The 21,238-nt window shown below is 48.4% G+C and overlaps 1 protein-coding gene across 1 annotated transcript in view; it reads left to right on the top strand.

The window, feature by feature from the left end:
• The first annotated feature begins 561 nt into the window (after positions 1-561).
• HAUS7 (HAUS augmin like complex subunit 7) overlaps positions 562-21,238 on the top strand; it is a 30,056-nt gene continuing 9,379 nt past the window's right edge. Inside the window, exons 1-4 of the mRNA XM_055338922.1 lie at positions 562-700; positions 1,572-1,687; positions 6,186-6,253; positions 8,972-9,033. Of these exons, the coding sequence (XP_055194897.1) occupies positions 593-700; positions 1,572-1,687; positions 6,186-6,253; positions 8,972-9,033 (354 nt within the window). The 5' untranslated portion in view covers positions 562-592. The remainder of the gene's footprint in view (positions 701-1,571; positions 1,688-6,185; positions 6,254-8,971; positions 9,034-21,238) is intronic.

Here is a 21,238-nt window from a genome sequence, read left to right as displayed (position 1 = left end):
GAATCATTACGTCACCCATGTTCATAGCAACCCAGTGAGGTCAGCGCCCCCGTTATTCCCCACTAGGTGAGGGCAAGGGGGCGCAGAGAGGGTAGGTAACCTGGCCAAAGTCACTGAGCTGGTGACGAGGGGGGCCGCATTCCCACGCAAGAAACTACAGCAGCGACTGCGGAACCGGGAGCCAGAGCCCCGCACGGGGAGCGGGACGCAAGGCCCAGCTCAGGCGCACCCGCCAGGCGGCTCTGCAGCGTCGGGGCGAGCCGGGCCCGGGCAGGAGCGCCCTCTCCTGGGGGCGCCTGGCAGGGGCGGTGGAGCGCGGGCAAGGACGAGGGCCCCGCCCCTTCCCGGGGCCCGCCCCTCCCCTGGCCCCGCCCCTTCCCGGGGCCCGCCCCGCCCCTTCCCAGGGCCCGCCCCGCCCCTTCCCAGGGCCCGCCTCCTGGGCGGAGCCCAGGCGCACGTGGAGCAGCGGCCCAATGGGAAGGCGCGGCGGGGCCCGGGGGGGCGGGCGGGCCGCGGGGCTCCGCGTTCGATTGGCAGACGCGCCGGCCAGTGCCTCCGAGGCGGAGGTGGGCTGCGGCTCAGAGCGCGAAACATGGCTGGGCTGGGCGGCGGCGGCGGCGACGGCCGCGACGGCGGCCACAAGGCCGGGGACGACGAGGGCGTGCTGAAGGCGGCCGTGGAGGTGTTCGGGAAGCTCAAGGTGCCGCGGGCCCGGGCAGGCAGCCGGGGCAGCGGCGGCCGGGCGGCGGGCGGGCAGGGCCTACCGCGGAAGCCGGCTGGGTCCCGCGCCGCGGCCTGGGGCCGGCCTCCGCTCCTTGCGCGGCCTCGCGCATTCGCGGGGGCTGCCTCCGCGCCCCGCGCCGCGCCGTGGCTTCTGTTGCGGGAATCCTGCGGGACCTGGCTGCGCAGATGAAGCAGACGCAGACGCGGGGAGGGCCAAGGCCCTGGCCTCAGGGAGCTCGCGGGGTCCAGGGGGACACCGGCAGAGTCGGTGCCACCCTGCCGAGTGGGCGTCGGATGCCCGCGGTAGCAGGAGTGAGGAAACCGGTCCCAGGAGATCCGATAGCCGTCCCAGGGGCCGCAGGCACCGGCCCCGCTACGCCTTCCCCCTCCGCCACCCCTCCCCCCTTCTCCCTCCCCCTCTCTCTCCCTCCTCCTCCCCCTCCTCCTCTCCCTCCCCCCCCCCCAACTCCAGATAGGCGCTAGATTCCTCGTGGTCCCATGCCTGGGACCTTGGACCAGAGTCTCGGACTCATGCCGAGGCCCCTAGTTGCTACCAGGTTAAACGGGGATACTAGCCTACAGCGGGCATACTTAAAGGAGGTGGGTGGCAGGCCACTGGGGATGTGGGCTGAGAATGAAGAGACCTTAACTCTGGGCAAGATGGACGGAGAACCCTACCAACAGGCCACTTGCACTCAGTATGGGGGGGCCTGGGGGTGCGGACTGGATGTGTGCTAAGAAGCTCACATGTGCTTGGAGGGTAGTAAACGTGTTTGAAGAAGGAGCATTTCAGCCCTTAAGTCCTTCTCGATTTGTAAAGCTTCCCTGTTTTCCTTTTCTTTGCTCAGGATCTCAAGTGCCCTGTCCTTGAGGGTCTGTATATCACAGAGCCTAAGACCATTCAGGAGCTGCTGTGCACTCCCTCGAAATACCGCTTGGAAATCCTGGAGTGGATGTGTGTTAGGTAACGTCTTTGTTGCTTCCTCTCCATCCCTGGGGTGTGCCAGGCACCACTCAGCCCACCTGGGCAAGATGGGTGTTTGATATTGTGATAAGCAGTGGTACTCCGAGATGTCTCCATGCCCTACCGCAGGTCCTCATGAGAACAGCTGTTGCTAAGAAGTGCCAACCATGGAAACCATGCTTGAATTTGCCTTGAAAGTGCCACCCCCACCCCCCATGCCAGGGCTTCAGGGGGTCCGTTTGCCACCTTGCTAAAGTGTTAACTTGGGCTTCTCACTGTTCTCATTTTACTAGTTTTAGGGCTGGCAGGGGCCTCAGTCTTTCCCTTCTCACACCGGACGTGTGAACTGTCTTGTGTCTTGCCATTGAGGAGTGAGAAGGAGGGCCAAGACCCTGTTTCCCAGTCCTTCACAGCAAGCAGTGTCCTGGTGGGTGTGCCTGGCACTCTGCAAGGAAAGCAAAGCCTACTCAGATGGCGAAGGGCAAGATCCAGAAAGTCCCAAGGAATGTCTGTCTCTTGGGAACAGCAGTCCATGAGTTGAGCATCTGTCTTAAAGCTACAGTGGGGAAGGCTTGACTAAGCCTGTCATGGAGCACAGGCTATGGTGCTGTTGACCGTGACCCCCAGGGCCCTCTCTGGAGTGGCTATGGTTGGTTGGTACAGGAGTCTCAGGAGGCCAGGCCTGTTCCTCTTCAGCCTTGCTTCTCTGCCCTTGTAGCTAAGGGAGATTCCTGGGCAGGAACCTGGTGGTGGAGTGGCGATGGTGCAGCCTGCCCACAGCTGGCGCATCTGTCAAGCCACGGGACACCCTGGCCTTGGGCTGGGTATCCTATGAATGGCTGCAAGGGAGAAGAGGCATTTTTATGTTTGAGCCTGTCCTGCTGTCCTCCAGCCCTCCCCCAGGTCCTACCTCGGGCCTCTGCTCACAGCGCTCTCACACCCTATTGTTCTCTTCCTGTACACACCCTCAGGTCTCTGCATGTCGCACATTCTCTTATGTAGCTCACACATCCCAACTTCTTTTAAAAAGTCTCCAGCTTCCAGGGAAAGCATATCCTTCTTCCTCCGCCTGGATACCCACATTTTGACCATGCCCCTCGCAGAGCCCTCAGCCCATTGGTTCTGTCTTGGCCTGCTGTCCTGTCTGGCTATCCAAAGCACTGGGAGCTGCTGGAGGCCAGGTACCAGGCAGGACTCCTGTGTCAGCCCCAAGCTGCAGCATGATGCTGTACATACTTGAAATGTGCTCCATGCTGTTGGCTGACAAGCAGGTGCATGGACACGTGCACACCCATGTATCATTCCAGGCACCTCAGGCACAGATGGGTGTCCCCAAGGCCTGGGGGCTCTGGCGACTGCAGAAGGCCCAGGCCTGAGTCCCACTGTTGGGCATACCTCTGCGGTCTGAATGTTGCGGATGTTGGCACAGAGGAGGTGGCATCTGGGAGGGGATGGGTAATGGTGGGTGCTCATTTCAATAGGAGTGAGGAGTCGAGGTATGGAAGGGAGAGCTGGGCAGCAGTGGCCTGAGCAGCAGCTTAGGGCAGCTCATGCAGAGCCTTGCAAGCCCCATGAGGGCCTTTCCACTTTATACTCTGGGCAGGGCAGTCATGGGACCAGGGAAGCATCACACTGAAGTTAGCATTTTGGCAAGGTGACTCAGGAGTTCTGTGGTGGATGGATTTGGAGGGGTGAGAGTGGAGGCAGGGAGACTGACGTGGAGACTATTCCAAGAGCCCCAGGAAAAGGTGACAGGAACCTGGCTTGGAGTGACAGATGGCTCGCATGATGGCCACTGCCAGCCCTGAAAGTGCATGGTCCAGGAGTCTGGGAGGAGAGGCAGTAGTGGCGATGGCCTAGACTAGTGCAGGGGTCTCGAGTGTTCCCCCAGGACGAGGTGGGCATAGCCGTGTCTTGGAGGTGCTCTCATGGAGGGAGCCCAGATTTGCTTGGCTTAGGCTGATGCTGGGGACTGGATCACCCTACTGGGTGGGAGGGGTGGGTGGGAGTCTATGGGTACATTCTTCAAATGCTTTCAGTACTTTTATAAATACAAGAAGCGGAATTCTTTGGAGGAATAGATAGGGAATGTACAGTTGTATCCTACCATCCCAAGCTGGCAAAGGGCCATAGGGTTTTCAAGGTCCCCAAAAGAGGATTGGATAGAGCTCAGCTTCTCCCACGTTTCATGTTGGCTTTCTTTGCACGTAGATTCACCAGTTCAGCCCTCGCTTAGGGCTGCCTGGTCCACCCCACTCTGGGTGGAACCTGGAACCTGCACCCAGCCTTGGCCTTGGGGCTCAGCATGCTGGCTCTGGGGGACCCGTGGGCTGAGCTGGCCCTCGGTGTGGGGGCAGGGCCGAGCTGCAGGGCCCCCTGCGTGGCCAAATTCAAGGCACCTGGGTTTCCTTGACTCCCAAAGAGCTGTACTTGCTTTTAAGACCTTGAGTGCCTTTAGTGTCTGCCCTGCTCCCTGCTGCCTCGGGAAGATCAGCTTTAATGAAAGCCCTTTCTGAGTGAGGTCACTTAGGCTTCTGTGGATTTGTTCTTTAGTGTGGTGAAGTGGTTTGCCATAGTCCAGCCTGATGGATCGCTGAGTGTGCTCTGCTGCTTGCTGTTTCAGAAGTGGGAATGTTGCCCAGCAACCAGGCCCGGGGCCCAGCCTTGTAGCATTGCGCATGGTGGGGGCTTCTTCTGCCCCTCCTGCCCCACCCCTCTTTGGCAGAATAGCTGGTTGCCTTAGTGGGTCGTGAAGACAGGCGGTGCAGCCGAGGCCCCCTCTCTGCTCTAGTCCTACAGCGTGGGGCCTGGGACCTCAGGTCCAGGGTGGCCCCGCCAGCTCGCAGGGCCCCAGTACGGTCAGGGCAGGTGTGACCTGGGACGCAGGCGTTCATTTGGAGGCATGGTCCCAGGGAAGGAGAAGTGAGCCCTCTCCACGCTAGGTCAGCAGGTCCCGAGCGCCGGCGGGCCTCCGCACCACGAGGGCAGAGTCGAGCCTGGCCCTCACTGTCCTGTGGAGAGAACCTCTATCTTTCCGTAGGGAGGGCCTGACCTGGTGGTGGGCCCCGAGGCCCCCTGGCAGGCAGGCGGAGCTCTTCCTCCCGGGCCTTGGTGCTGTGCTAGGCCTGGAGCTCAGGGCCGGGATGTAGTGCTCAGACTGTCCCCTGCTCATGATAGAGACCCCCTAGGGGGCCTGCCTGGGTATTATAGCTCTTACTGCCTTTATTATTTTTTTTAAGATTTTTATTCATGACATTCAGAGAGAGAGGCAGAGACACAGGCAGAGGGAGAAGCAGGCTCCACGCAAAGAACCCAATGTGGGACTTAATCCCGGGACTCTGGGATCACGCCCTGAGCCGAAGGCAGACGCTCAACCGCTGAGCCACCCAGGCGTCTTCCCTTACTGCCTTTAGATGTGGTCTGTGTCTGGAAACGATTTTGCCCATTAGCTTGCGGTCTTATGGCAAAGTGCTTATGAATGGCCACTGTCGCGTTTATCTCTTTGGTATCGTCAAAGCTGGGGCTGTGCTGGACCCTCGAGGGGACAGCTGGGATTGCTCTCTCAACCCGGAAGGCTGAAGCTATGATCCCAGAGCCTATCACACTAGGAGCCCCCAAAAGGTTTAAAGCTGTGACCTGGAGCAGCATAATCTCACAACGATTGAAGCTTTTCTAAAAAGAGAAAATGTCCTTCTTCTGAAAGAGCTGAGCATGGACATTTACTGACGGCAGATTACTCCATGGCAAGAGGTCATGGTCATTCACTTATTAATATACACTGGCTGCCTGTTTTGTGCTGGTCGCCATGGCATTAGACCCCAAAAGCATAGAATAGAAAGTTGTCTCCGGGCCTCAGTGAGCCTGCAGTCTGGGAGGTGAGAGCCCAAGGGGAGGACAGTGCTCAGGTCCTGCTGTGATGGCGGGACACCAGAGTGTCTGTGGGCATGCCTGGCTCTTCCCCAGCTTCCCTGGGGAGGTGAAGTCAGTCGTGGCCTTCTCGGGACTCGTCAGAACCAGTGTACTTGGGCCAGGTGGGAAGAAAGTACTCCAGGCCGAGAAGGACAGATGCACACGTGTGCATCGTGGTGTGAGGGGACACCCAGGCAGGGCCTTGGGGGACATTCTTTAAACAAAGTGGTATCATGGTTGAAAGAAAAGTCAGCCCCTTGGTTCCTCCTGAGAAACAGCTTCCAGCTCTGCGGAATTGAAGATTTTCCTCTTGGGCAGCCGTTTTGGTTTTTTATCATGAGAATTTAAATTGCAGTATTCAGATTCACATTTTTGAGGTATGCTTTCAGAAATATTTTGTGTTTTTCTTCCCTGATACTTATGGAGTTGAAAGTCACATCACATAAAATCATCCATTTTGAAGTGAACATTTCAGCGGGATAGAGCACGTGCACAAATAATTCACTTTTTCAGAGCGTGTGTAAGGAGGGGTCATGAGGGGGCCTCTGCTGCCCACTCGGGACTGACCAGTTTTGCTCTTTCCCCGCAGGGTCTGTCCCTCCTGGCAGGAGAAGTCCAGCTCGCTAAAGGGAGCCCCAGTCGAGGTGAAGATCCAAGGTGGGTCTGTGTTATGGGAGTTTGGAGTGGGGTGGTGGATTCTGGACAAATCTGAGCTTATGCATGGCCTCCTTAGCAAGTTGTACCGAATTTCCCATGGGATGGTGTTTACTTCTGGCTGGTGCATACCCTGGAGATCTTGCCAGAGCCTTCTAGAATCGCAGCACACCCCTCCGCACTCACACACTGCGGATAGACAACGGGGACAGTTCTTATATGGGCATGTGAGCAAGATCAAGGATGTGTGACCCTGTCCGGCCCATCCATGAAGGCACTGGAGGCAGAGACTGGTTCTTGCCAATGCTTCCGACGGTTCACTCCCCATCTTCCCGCTACGTGCACGCTGGGCAGCTCTCCACAGGGGCTTGTCTCATAACTGTTTCTTTTCTATCCTTTGTTGGCAGAAACTGTCCTTAATCCGGTAACAAATATTAGGTAACGGGAAGTAAATTACAGCCCTCAACGTGGGGTCTCTAAAAGTCTATTTTTCTCTGGGCCTGCATTTGGCTCAGCAGCTCTGGTGGGGGGGGGGGTGACCTGGACCTTGGAGCCCAGCCCTCACTGCCAGATTAGATGTCCAGGGACAGTTATCCTCGAGGCCGAAATGGGCCAGAAGAATGGGGCGTTGTATCTTGGAGCCTGCAGGGCTGGCCTGTGGGCCGGCCCGGACTGCACAGAAGCACCGCCCTCCCCGGTGTGTTACATCTGGCACTTTCCTACTGCTGGGACCATGTCCAGGCCTGGCAAACCTGGCCGTCAGACGACACTGGAATTCTTTAACGCGCACCCCTCAAGGATTCCAACCCTGCCCTTAGCCCAGCCAAAGCCTTGACTTTGCCATCCCCAGCCTTGGCTTCTTCTTCCGTGATGTGGGGGTGATAACCTCAGCCTTGCCCACCTCATGGGAGTGCGCGGAGTGTCAGAGCAGGTGGTAGACACAAGTGTCTGTCCATGGGTAGATTCCTCTGAAGAGGATTCGGAGGATTCATGAATTCATTTGACCTGTATTTGTAGAGCATTTCCTGTGCACCTGGCATTGTGCTCGGTGCTGGCTGCGGCCATGGATCGTGCCGCTCACGTGGCACTTGTGTGCCAGCTGGGGAAGACAGGTGGTAAATGAAGGCAGCAAAATTCTGTACTGGATGGTGAGAAGTGCCATAAACCGAGCCAGGTGAGGGCAAAGTGGCACATGGGTGGGTTGGGAGAAGGGTGGTCCTGTTCAGTTAAGGTCGTTGAGGAAAGCCTCCCCATTAAACACACCAATAAAAAATAAATTTATTATTAAAAAAAACAAATTTATTTTAAAAATCATCTCCATAAAAAAAAAAACACAGACTTGCAGTGAGGGAGGAAGCAAGCTGGGCACATAGCAGAAAGAATAGAGTTCAGGGCAAGAGAACAGCAAGTGCAAAGGGCCTGAGCTGGGCTTGCATGTGCCTTGTGGCTGTGAGGAGCACCCAGGAGGCCCGGGTGGCTGGTGCAGAGTGGAGGGCAAGAGGGGAGTGGCGGGGTGAGGGCCGAGAGGCAGCTGGGCTGGCCACATCAGGCCCTGGAAGGACAGCTTTTATGCTGAGGAAAGCTGCGGCCTGACTTCAGGTTTAACAGGGTCCCTAAGGCCACTGAGCTGAGAACAGGAGGCCTGGGCAGAGGCAGGGAGACCGCTGGAAGGCTGTTGCGGTGATGCAGGCAGGAGACAGGAGGGGGCCCGCAGAGTGGAGCGTTGGCCAGATCCTGGGCTTACCGTGAACGGTGGGTTGGCCACACTCACCAAGACTTGGATATGGGCTAAGCAGGAGAGGATCCGTGGAGGACACGAGGATTTGGGGTGAAGGGTTGTGGGCAGTGGGCATGCTTAGGGGTGTAACTGCTAGTCATACAGTGTTTCCAGGGTTACTAATGCTTTCACGCGGACGCTCTGCTTGCTTCTTGCCCGGATCTTTCCAAAGCAGATGCCAGAGTTATGCCTGTTCTACTGCTGAGCCATCCGGGGGTAGGAGCTGGGCCTTGCCTATGAAGGAGTAAGGGCATTGCTACAGGGCCAGGTCGGGGCTCAGGGCAGGCATTGGCCCCAGGCTTTCTAGCTCCAAGCCTTGGCCCTTCTCCATATACCAGATGCTTACTCAGAAAATGTCCAGAGCACCCTGTAAGATGTGGCTGGGCAGTCCCTGCACCACGCTGTGACTCGGTTTCCCAATCTGTAAAATGGGGCTGCGGCCCACCTCCTAGAGTTGCCAGCAAAGTGAAAGGAGATGATGCTGATAAAGGCCTGTGGGAAACTGATGCACATGAGCCGTGGTTCCTTCTGCTTTGACCTGGCGAGTTCTCTGGAAGGGTGGTGGCATATAGCAGCCTGGGAAGGTTCCCTGACCACTGTCAGCTTCTCAGGTAGCTGGCTGGCCTCTGCTAGATGCCAGGGTTCCTTATGTGGAAGAGCATCAAATGCGACCCCTTATTTCCGTCCAGGAAACCGATGCCCAGGGATGTGCAAGTCACACAGCAAGAAGCAGTCCTGAGGGTGTTGTCCCCCTGCCTCCTGTCCGCCCAGGCCTTCCGGGCCCCAGCCTGGCTCCTTGGGCAGCAGCCTGCCAATGCCGGAGCAGGAGTGCTCTCACCAGAGTGGCGCCCGGCACTCTGCACGTTCGCGCACCCCTGGGTGCACGGTGTCCTCTCCTGTTTGGCTGGGCGTCTGCAGTAACAGGAGACCCTGTGTTCCAACAGAGATGGTGAAACTGGGCCATGAGCTGATGCTGTGTGGGCTGGCTGACCAGGAGCTCCTGAAGGTAAGACAGGGTCCTCTCTGTCCCCACAGACTGGGGTCCTCAGTAAGGCTGGTTAGGGGTGGGAAGGGTTTCTTCCTCCAGGCCTTTGCTCCTCAGGCCAGGGAGCCAGCATCCCCAGCCACTGCTCCTGAGTCTCCCCACCCCGGGGTGGGGGGCGGGCAGGAATCTATAGGATTCCCTTGCACAGACCCCAGCCCTCCCTAGGGCCAAGGGGGGATCACAACTAAGGAGGCTGGAGGCAGATCTCTGGTTATGGTGACCCGAGGGACAGAGCCTATCCTGTCCTTGGCTGAAGACTTCAGACACACTGGCACCATGGTGCTTTGTGTGTCGGCAGTTGGGACACTCATCTGTGGCGGGAGGTACTTGTCCTCGTCCCATTTCACAGGGGAGTTGTCAAACCTAGTCATGCTATGGTCACCTAGTGACAGAGCCTGGCCTCAAACCCAGGCCCCTGGTCCCCAGCCGGCGCACTCATCCCTGACTAGCTGCCCCCTGAAGCTCTCTATACACAGGCGGCCCTAATCCACGCCCACGTCACTCAAAGAATCCGCACCCCCGCCCTTAAAATCTCATCAAAGTTTGAAACGATTATGTTTACATTTTGGCAATTATAAATGATGCTATGAATGCCACTGTGTGTGTTTTTAACTGAAGACATGTTTTGAGTTCTTTTGGGTATATAGCTATGGGTGTAGAACCGGCAGATCAGTGTAGTGATTGTACGCTGAACTTTTTGAGGAATTTTGTGCCAGGCTTTTCCAAAGTGACTGCGCCATTTTACATTCCTACCAGCAGTTGTGTGAGGCTTCCAGTTTCTCCACACCCTCACCAACATCTGTTCATTGTTCGTTGTTTTGACTCCAGCCATCCTGGGGGTGGGGGGGTGGGGAGGGCCATCTCATTGTGGTTTTGATTTGCAGTTCCCTGGTGACTGATGATGCTGAGCATCTTTTCACGTGCCTATTGGTCATTTGTAGGTCTTTACAGAAATGTCCATATTCAATTCTTTGGCCCACTTGATTTGTCTTTCATTGTTGAGTTGTAAGAATTTTTTATATTTCCTGGATACGAACCATGTCAGACCATTCCCATTCCCGATGCATACTCTGGAGCACAAGTTTCTAGTTTTGATGAAGTCTATAATTTATTAACTTTTTCTCTTGTTGCTTGTGCTTTTGGCATTGTATCTAAGAATCCAGTGCCAAATCCAAAGTCATGAAGATCGACGCTTGTGTTACTTCTAAGAGTTATAGTTTTAGTTCTTACAATTAGGTCTTTGATCCATTTTGAGTTAGTTTTATATATGGTGTATGGTATGTGTCCCTCCTCGTTCTTTTGCAAGTACCTGTTTAGTTTTCCCAGCACCGTTTGTTGAAAAGACCATTTGTGCCTCATTGAATTGTCTTGGCATCCTCGTTGAAAATCTTTTAGCTGTAAATGTGAAGGTTTATTTCTGGATTCTCCATTCTGTTCCATTGATCTGTACTTCTGTCCTTATGCCACACTGTCTTGATTACTGTAGCTTTATAGTCAGTCGTAATGTGTGAATCTTTCAATTTTGCTCTTTTTAATGATTGTCGTGGCTATTTTTAACCAAATCCAATTCAGTGAGCCAATTCAGTTCCCTTGGATTTCCATATGAATTTTGGAATCAGGTCGTAAATTTCTGCAAAAGAGCCAACTGGAATTTTGATGAAGATTTTGTTGAATCTGTGGATCATTTTGGAGTATTGTCATCAACTATATTAAGTCTTCCTATACATGAACATGGAGTGTCTTTCCATTTATTTAAGTGTTCCTTAATTTCTTCTGAGGCTGTTTTATAGCTTCCAGTGTACACATCTAAATATATTGCTAAGCATTTTATTCTTTATGATGCTGTTATAATTGGAATTATTTTCTTTAACTTTCATTTAAATTCACCTTAGTTAAAAAAAATAAAAAAATCAATTCACCTTAGTTAACACATAATATATTATTATTTTAGGGGTAGAACTTTGTGATTTGCCAGTTGCATATTACACCTGGTGCTCATTACATCAAGTCCTTCCTTAAGGCCCATCACCCAATTACCCTATCCGCCCACTCCACTCCCCTCCAGCAACCCTCACTTTGTTTCCTAGAGTTGAGAGTCTCTTATGGTTTGCCTCTCTCTGTTTTCATCTTATTTTATCTTCCCTTCCCCTATGTTCATCTGTTTTGTTGCTTAAATTCCATATATGACTGAAAACATATGGTATCTGTCCTCTCTGACTGACTTATTTCGCTTAGCACAATACCCTCTAGTTCCATCCATGTCATTGCAAATGGCAAGATTTCATTCTTTTTGATGCCTGGGTAATACTCCATTTGTGTGTGTGTGTGTGTGTGTGTGTGTGTGTGTGTGTGTACCCCACCCCTTCTTTATCCATTTATCTGTTGATGAACATCTGGACTTTTTCCATAGGTTGGTTGTTGTGGACATTGCTGCTATAAACATTGGGATGCAGGTGCCCCTTCCAATCACTGTTTCTGTCCTTTGGTTAAATACCTAGCAGTGCAATTGCCAGGTCATAGGGGAGCTCCACTTTTAACTTTTTGAGGACCCTCTAGACAGTTTTCCAGAGTGGCTGCACCAGGTTGCACTCCCACCAACAGTGTAAGAGGTTCCCCTTTCTCTGCGTCCTCCCCAACATCTGTTGTTTCCTGACGTGTTCATTTTAGCCATGCTCACTGGTGTGATTTGCATTTCCCTGGTGACTAATGATGTGGAGCAGTTTTTCATGTATCTGTTGGCCATTTGTATGTTTTCTTTAGAGAATTGTCTATTCACATCTTCTGCCCATTTCTGGACTGGATTTTTTGTGTTTTGGGTGTTGAGTTTGATGAGTTTTTTAATAGACTTTGGATGCTAGCCCTTTATCTAATATATCATTTGCAAATATTTTCTCACATTCCATAGATTGCCTTTTAGTTTTATTGACTGTTTCTTTTGCTGTGCAAAACCTTTTTATCCTGATGGAGCCCTAATAGTTCATTTTTGCTTTTGTCTCCCTTGCTTCTAGAGACATGTCTAGCAAGAAGTTGCTGTGACTGAGGTCACAGCAGTTGCTGCCTGTGTTCTCCTTTAGGATTTTGATGGATTCCTGTCCCACATTTAGGTCTTTTGTTCATTTTGAGTTCATCTTTGTGTCTGGTGCAAGAGAATGGTCCAGTTTCATTCTTCTGCGTGTCCAGTTTCCCCAACACCATTTGTTGAAGAGACTGTCTTTTTTCCAGTGGATATCTTTCCTGCTTTGTCAAAATTTAGTTGACCTTGGAATTAAGGATCCGTGTCTGGATTCTCTGTTCTGTTCCTTGGTCTATGTGTCTGTTTTTGTGCTAGAACCATACCGTCTTGATGATCATAGCTTTGTAATGCAGCTTGAAGTCAGACATTGTGATGCCTCCAGGTTTGGTTTTCTTCTTCAACATTCCTTTGGCTATTCAGGGTCTTTTCTGGTTCCATACAAATTTTAGGATTGTTTGTTACAGCTCTGTGAAAAATGCTGGTAGTGTTTCAGTAGGGATGGCATTGAATGTATAGATTGGTTTGGGTAGTATAGACATTTTAATAGTATTTGTTCTTCCAGTCCATGGGCATGGAATGTTTTTCCATTTCTTTGTGTCTTCCTCAGTTTCTTTCATAAGTGTCTGTAGTTTTCAAAGTACAAATACTTTACCTCTTTGGTTAGGTTTATTCCTAGATGTATCTTATGGGTTTTGGTGCAATTGTCATTGGGATTGATTCCTTGATTTCTGTTTCTGCTGCATCACTGTTAGGGTATAGAAATGCAACTGACTTCTATGCATTGATTTTATATCCTGCAACTTTGCTGAATTCCTGTATCAGTTCTAGCAATTTTGGGGGGAGTCTTTTGGGTTTTCTACATGGAGTATCATGTCGCCTGTGAAGAGTGAAGAATAAGTTTGACTTATTCTTTGCTGATTGGGATGCCTTTTTGTTGTTGTCTGATTGCTGAGGCTAAGACTTCCAGCACTATTTTGAACAACAGTGGATGAATGGATCCAAGAGTGGATGTCCTGTCGTGTTACTGACCTTAGGAGAAAAACTCTGTTTTTCCCTGTTGAGGATGATATTCTCTGTGAGTCTTTCATATTTTGCCTTTATGATGTTGAGGTATGTTCCCTCTACCCCTACATGGTGGAGGGTTTTTATCAAGAAAGGATGCTGTATTTTGTCAGATGCTTTTTCTGCTTCTATTCAGAGGATCATATGGTTCTTATCCTTTCTTTCGTTAATGTGATTATCACACTGATTGATTTGAACCACCCTGTAGCCCAGGAATAAATCCCACTTGGTCGTGGTGAGTAATCCTTTTGATGTACTGTTGAATCCTATTGGCTAGCATCTTAGTGAGAATTTTTACATCCATGTTCATTAGGGATATTGGTCTGTAATTCTCCTTTTTAGTGGGGTCTTTGGTTTTGGAATCGAGGTAATACTGGCCTCTTAGAATGAGTTTGGAAGTTTTCCTTCCATTTCTGTCATTTCGGAATAGTTTTAGAAGAAGAGGTATTAATTCTTTAAATGTTTGGTAGAACTCCCCTCGGAAGCCATTCAGCCCTGGACTCTTGTTTGTTGGGAGAAATTTGATTACTGATTCCATTTCTTTGCTGGTTATGGGTCTGTTTAGCTTTTCTATTTCTTCCTGTTTCAGTTTTGGTAGTTTATATGTATCTAGGCATGCATCCATTTCTTCCAGGTTGCCTAATTTGTTGGCATATAATTGCTCATAATATTCTCTTATAATTGTTTGTATTTCTTTGTTATTGGTTGTGATCTCTTTCATTCCTGATTTTATTTGGATCCTTTGTCTTTTCTTTTTGATAAGTCTGGCCAGGGGTTTATTGATCTTATTAATTCTTCCAAAGAAACAGCTTCTAGTTTCATAGATCTGTTCTGTTTTTTATTTTATTTATTTATTTTTAAATATTTTTTTGAAAATTTATTCATAGAGATGCAGAGAGAGAGAGAAAGAGAGAGAGAGACGCAGAGACACAGGCAGAGGGAGAAGCAGGTGCATGCAGGGAGCCCGACATGGGACTCGATCCAGGGTCTCCAGGGTCACGCCCTGGGCTGCAGGCGGCGCTAAACCGCTGCGCCACCGGGGCTGCCCTGTTCTGTTTTTTAAAAAAATGTCTATATCATTGATTTCTGCTCTTCTTTTTATTATTTCTCTTCTCTTGCTGGCTTTAGGCTTTATTTGCTGTTCTTTCTCTAGTTCCTGTAGGTGTAAGGTTGTGTATTTGAGACTTTTATTGCTTCTCGAGGAAGGCCTGTCTTGCTGTATACTTCCCTCTTAGGACCACCTTTGCTGCATCACAAAGGTTCTGAACTGGTATGTTTTCATTTTCATTTGCTTCCATGTGTTCTTTAAGTTCTTCTTTAATTTCCTGGTTGACCCATTCATTCTTTAGTAGGATGTTCTTTAACCCCCATGTATTTGTGGCCCTTCCAAATTTCTTTCTGTGGTTGACTTCTAATTTCATAGCGTTGTGATCTGAAAACATGCATGGTATGATCTCAAATATTTTTATACTTGTTGAGACCTGATTTGTGACCCAATATGTGATCTATTCTGGAGAATGTTCCATGTGCACTTGAGAAGAATATGTATTCTTCTGCTTTAGGATGGAATGTTCTGAATATATCTGTGAAGTCCATCTGGTCCAGTGTGTCATTTGAAGCCTTTGTTTCCTTGTTGATTTTCTGTTTAGATGATCTGTCCATTGCAGTGAGTGGGATGTTAAAGTCTCCTTGTGTTATTGTATTATTGTCAGTGAGTTCCTTTATGTTTGTTATTACTTGGTTTATATGATTTGGCTGCTCCCAGGTTAGGGGTATAAATATTTAGTTGTTAGATCTTCTTGCCAGATAGACCCCTTTATTGTGATATAGTGTCCTTCATTTCTTATTATAATCTTTGGTTTAAAATCTAATTTGTCTGATATAAGGATTGCTACCCTAGCTTTCTTTTCGTGTCCATTAGCACGATAAATAGTTCTCCACCCCCTCGCTTTCAATCTGGAGGTATCTTTAGGTCTAAAATGAGTCTCTTATAAGCATCATATCAGCGGGTCTTTTTTTAAAAAATCCAATCTGATACCCTATGTCTTGTGTTTGGAGCATTTAGCCCATTTACATTCAGAGTAATTATTGAAAGATATTAATTTAGTACCATTGTATTACCTGTACACCGTTTCTGGTCTGTGTTACTTTTGGGTTCTCTCTCTCCGCTTATAGAATCCTCTTTAAAAAAAAATCCCCTTTAGTATTTCTTGTGGGGCGGCTTTAGTGATCACAAATTCCTTTAGTTTTTGTTCGTCCTGGAAACTCTTGATCTCTCATTCTATTCTGAATGACAGCCTTGCTGGAGAAAGTATTCTCAGCTGCATATTTTTCCCATTTAGCATGTTGGATCTATCATGCTAGTCCTTTCTGGCCTATCCCAGGTCCCTGTGGACAGGCCTGCTGCCAGCCCTATGTGTCTACCCTTGAAGGTTAAGGACCTCTTGTCCTGAGCTGTTTTCAGGATTTTCTCTTCATATTTATAATTTGCAAGCTTCACTATGTCAAGGTATTGATCTATTTTTGTTGATTTTGAGGGAGTTTCTCTGTGCCTCCTGGACTGGAGTGCCTGTTTCCTTTCCCAGATTAAGGAAGTTCTCAGCTATAATTTGTTCAAATAAACCTTCTGCCCCTTTCTCCTGCTCTTCATCCTCTGGAGCTCTTATAATACGGATATTATTTCCCTTTATGGGATTGCTGAGTTACCTCAGTCTCTCTTCGTGGTCTAACAGTTTTCTTTCCCTCTTCTTTTCAGCTTCATTATTTTCCATCATTTTATCTTCTAGATCACTAATTTGCTCATTTGATTTGTTCATCTTCATTTTTGTGGCCTCCATTTGAGACTGTGTCTTGGTTGTAGCATTTTTAAATTTTGGCATGACTAGATTTTAGTTCTTTTATCCCTACAGTGGAGGATTCTCTATTGTCTTCTATGCTTTTTCAAATCCAGCTAATACCCTTATAATTGTTGTTTTAAATGATAGTTCAGACATTTTACTCATCTGCATTGATTAAATTTCTGGCTGTTATTTCTTCCTGTTCTTTTTTTGGGGGGTGAATTCCTCAATCTTGTCATTTTGGAGGAAAAAAAAAAGAAATAATAAGAAAAAATAAAAAGGAAAAAATAACGTAAGATAAAATAAAATCTGTCTCGGAAGCTAGATCCTACGTGTGCTTTGGTCTGCTTTTTATGAGAAAATTCCACGGGTTGTTTTCCTGGTTTCTAGTTGTGCAGCTTCGTTCTCCAAGACTTCTGATCGATTTTGTGGGTGTTCAGAATGACCTGATCTTTATCTAGCTGTGTTCTAGTGAGGAGGCAGGCTTAGGATCGCCCTACTCCTACACCATCTTACCACTCCCCCTGGAATTTTCTTAATTTCATCTTTGTATTACTCATTGCAAGTGTGTAGGAATACAATTAACTTTTGGATATTGCTCTTGTTTCCTGTCAGATTGCTAAACTTGTTTATTCTAATGATTTTTTTAGTAGATTCTTTAGGATTTTCTATATATGAGGTTGTGTCATTTGCAAATAGAGATAGTTTTGTGTCTGCCTTTTCAATTTGCATGTTTTAATGTCTTGTTCTTGCATAATTGGTCCGGACAACATCTCCAGCACAGTGTTGAATAGAAGTGGCAAGAGTGGGCATCCTTGCCTTGTTCCTGATTTTAGGAGGAAAGCATTTGATCTTCACTGAGTATGATGTTAACTGTGAATTTTTTTAAGATTTTATTTATTTATTCATGACACACACACACACACACAGAGAGAGAGAGAGAGAGAGAGAGAGAGAGAGAGAGAGAGAGGCAGAGACACAGGCTTCATGCAGGGAGCCCGACGTGGGACTCGATCTTGGGTCTCCAGGATCATGCCCTGGGCCAAAGGCAGATGCTCAACTGCTGAGCCACCCAGGGATCCCTAACTGTGAATTTTTTATAGATAACCCTTTATCAGGTTGAGGGTGGTCTCTTCTATTCCTACTTGATAAATGTTTTTATGACGAAAGGGTGTTGAATTTTGTAAATGCTTTCTCTGTATCTACTGAGTTGCTTATGTGGTTTTGTCCTGTATTCTTCCTTTGTGTTGTTCCAAGTTTGTTTCTGGTATTATTTCACTTCTGTCTGAAGGATAGCCTTTAGCAATTTTTTCAGTGTGCTGGGTCCAAATTCTCTTAGAGTCCATTTATTTGGGTATGTACAGTTCCCCTTTATTCTTGGTGTATAGCTTTACTGGTACAGAATTCTGGGTTGGCAATTCTTCTTTCTCTACCAGTTTCAATGAGTAATCTGCAATAATTTGAATAATTTTTTCCCTATGGGTCATACATTGTTTTTCTCCTGCTGCTTTGAGAGTTTTTCTTTGTCATTCGTTTTCAGCAATTTGATTATGTGTTTGCGGAATATTTCTTTGGGTTTGTCCTGTTTGGATTCTCTCAGCTTCTCAAATCTGTAAATTTGTGTGTTTTTCTAAATTGGGCAGTTTTCAGCCATTGTACTTTCAAATATTTTTTTCAGCTCACACAGTTTTCTCCCCTCTTTTTGGGACTCCTATGACACATGTGTTAGACCTTTTATTATGGTACACAGGTCCATGATGCTCTTGGTTTTTTTCAATGTTTTTTTCCCTCTCTGTTGCTCACACTGGAAGGTTGCTGTTAATCTGTTTTCAAATTCACTGACTCTTGCCTCTGTCCCCCCATTCTGTTGTTTGGGCCATAAGTGAATTTTTAATTTCAGTTATTCTGTTTTCCAGCTCAAAAAGATATTTCCTGTTTTAAACAAATTTTTTTTTCTTTGCTGTTTTCTATTTTTTGTTTCAGGATTGTTCATGATTACTTATTTAGCATTTTTATGACTGCTTTAAATTTGTCAAGTAATTCCAACATCTGTACCATCTTGTGATTGGTATCTGTTGATTGTGTTTTGTCATGCAAGTTGAGGTTTTCACGGTTTTCTTCATGGAGCCAAGTAATTTTGGATTGCATCCTGGACATTCTGCCTCTGACTTTGACTCCGGGCCTTATGACATTTTATGGAGAGTGTTGGTATTTGTGTTTGTGCAGGCACTTGACCTGCTTAGGTTCCCTGGCCTGCGGTTCCAGCCAGTGTCAGCTCGGTTTCCGCGGCCTGTGTGCTGCTATTCCAGCCTGTCCTGTGTCTGTACCCCCTGATGCTCAGCCTGGGACCTGGCTCTTGGTCCCTCCCCTGTAATCATGCTTCCATATGCTCCTCAAGATCAGATCTACCCCTGCGTGGGTGGGGATGAGCCTAGGCATTCGTAAACAGATTTATAGGGTCACTTTCCCTAAATCTTCCTTCCCTGTCATCTCTTTGATACTGTCTGGCTCCTGAGGAAAGGGCCAGCCTCTGTTGTCCTGCACCCATAAACCACCCACTTCTGTGAGTGTACCACAGTGGTGGGAGGACAGAGTGGAAGAAGCAGTAACATGGTTTGGCTCCCCTCATAGCTCCACTGAATGCAGAGGAAGGTTCCCTGCTCCCAGAGTGGTTTTCTGTTATCAGCCACTTTTGTTGCTGCTGCCCCCTCTTGACATGGTATTGCCTGGTGTCTGGGGCCATGAGCACGGGGAGAGAGAAAAGCTGTCCAAGACTATACACACCTGTCACATGCTTTCTGTCATGTGGGAGGAGAAACCTGGTCCCTCTGGCTTCCGTGGATCTGTAACCCCTCCCTTCCTTTTTATCTGTAAGGATTTTTTTCATTGTGGTAAAATGCACATAGCATAATATTTACATTTTTTTGAAAAGATTTTATTCAAGAGAGACACAGGGGCGGGGGGTGCAGAGACACAGGCAGAGGGAGAAGCAGGCTCCATGCAGGGAGCCTGATGTGGGACTCAATCCCAGGTCTCCAGGATCATACCCTGGGCTAAAGACGGCGCCAAACTTCTGGGCCATCAGGGCTGCCCAATATTTACCTTTTTGAAAATAATTTACCTCCTTATTTGAGAGAGAGAAAGCACAAGCGGAGGGTTGGGGGAGAGGGAGAAGCAGACTCCCCACGGAGTGGGGAGCTTGATGGAGGACTCGATCCCAGGACTCTGGGATCATGATCTAAGCCAAAGGCAGATGCTTAAGTGACTGAGCCATCCAGGTGCCCAAGTATTTACCATTTTAACCATTAAAAAAATATCTCAGCAGTCTCCAAAGGGTTCTTTTTAAAAATATATTGTTTTTGTTGTGGTAAAATACACATAAAGTTCCCCATCTGAACTATTATTAAAAGTGTGCAGTAAGCAGCACTAAGTATATATATCTAGTCCCAGAACATTTTAATCACCCTAAAAGGGGATCCTGTGGTCGTTAAGCTGTTACTCCCCATTATCCACAGGCCCTGGTACCCACTATTCTCCTGTCTCTATTTCATATAAGTGGAGTCATACAGTATGTGGCCTTTTGTAATGGCTTCTTCACTTAGCACAATATTTTTTTTAAAGATTTTATTTATTTGAGAGAGCATGAGTGGTGGAGAGGCATGGGGAGCAGTAGAAGAGGAGGAGAGGAAGAAGAGAGGACGAAGGATAAGCAGACTCCTGGCTGAGCAGGGAGCCTGACATGGGGCTCGATCCCATGACCTTGGGACCATGACCTGAACTGAATGCAGTTGTTTAACCAACTGAGCCACCCAGGTCCCCCTAGGCACAATATTTTCAAGGGTCATTCATGATGGAACATGGATCAGTACTCCATTCCTTTTTATGGAATACAGAATAAATACAGAGGAATTATTTATGTTGGTATTATTGAGAGCTGGGAGTTGGGGCATGGGGGAAAGGAGATACTGGTGTAATATTATTAGGTTTGGTCAAACCCTGTAGTCTGGAATTTGGATTGGGAATATCAGTGTGAATTGTTACTGTTTATTTTCACTTAAAAAACAGTGCAGGAATATCTGTGTATGTCCTTGCTTTGTCCTCTTAAAAGGCCAAAGACAATGACACTCCAGTTGTAAGACAGGCCTGAGACAGGAAATGTAGCAATTGAGTCTGAAATGGCTTGTACACGAGAGAACAGGTACATCTGAAGGAGTAAGGAGCCAGCTAGTGAGAGAAGCCCTCACTGGCCAAAGAGAGGACATTGTGCGCATGATGTATCATGCGTTGTAAGTACAGTGACTGTGGTAGACTGAGGACCTTTGTGTGAATTCTAATCCATGAGTTCACAATGTCTTTAAAAAATCTACTTTGATACCAAAAGGACTAGTAAAGAAAAAAAATAGATCAATTAGACTTCACTAAAATGAGCAACTTTTTTTTTTTAAAGATTTTATTCATTTACTCATGAGAAACACAGAGAGAGAGAGAGGCAGAGACACAGGCGGAGGGAGAAGCAGGCTCCCTGCGGGGACCCCGATGCAGAACTCGATCCCAGGACCCCGGGATCACGACCTGAGCCAAAGGCAGATGCTCAACTGCTGAGCCACCCGGGTGCCCCTCCTTTGGTGTTTCAGAGGACATCAAGAGAGTGAAGAGAATGCACAGAATGAAAGAGTCTTTGTCAGTCGTGGATCTGACAAGGATCTAGTATCCAGAATCTATACATAAAGAACACTTAGAACTCAGTAAGTAAATAGCAAGTAACCCAACTCAGAAATGGGCAGAGGATCTGAATACGTTTCTCCAAAAATATGAGCAAATGGCCAGGGAGCCCACGCAAGCATGCTCACCATTATGAGTCGTCAGGGAAAGGCAAGTCGCAACGTTGATGAGCTCCCCTTTCCTGCACCCTGAGCTGGGCAGACCCTGAGGCCGTCGCACCTTGCTGCTGGTGTAGCCACTGTGGCGACGGTCTGGTGGCTCCTCAGAAAGGCAAACCCTAGAGTTCCCGCACGACCAGCCATTCCTGGCTCTAGGGCCGGGAGAATGGATGTCCACACAGAAACTTGGACATGAACAGGAAATACTGAATAAGAGCCACAAAATAGGGAAAAAAAAAAGAACCCTCAATTCCCCTTACGTGGTGAGTGAATAAACTAGCAGTAACAAAGGACAAACTACTGACCTGTGCTGCAGCCTAGAGGAACCTTGAAAACATGCTGAGCAAAGGGAGCCGCTCACAAGAGACCCCATA

Source organism: Nyctereutes procyonoides, unplaced genomic scaffold, assembly GCF_905146905.1.
Source record: "Nyctereutes procyonoides isolate TBG_1078 unplaced genomic scaffold, NYPRO_anot_genome, whole genome shotgun sequence".
Classification (NCBI taxonomy): Eukaryota; Metazoa; Chordata; class Mammalia; order Carnivora; family Canidae; genus Nyctereutes; species Nyctereutes procyonoides.
Note: the sequence above shows the minus strand (reverse complement) of the source record. Positions and strands in the feature narration are given on the sequence as shown.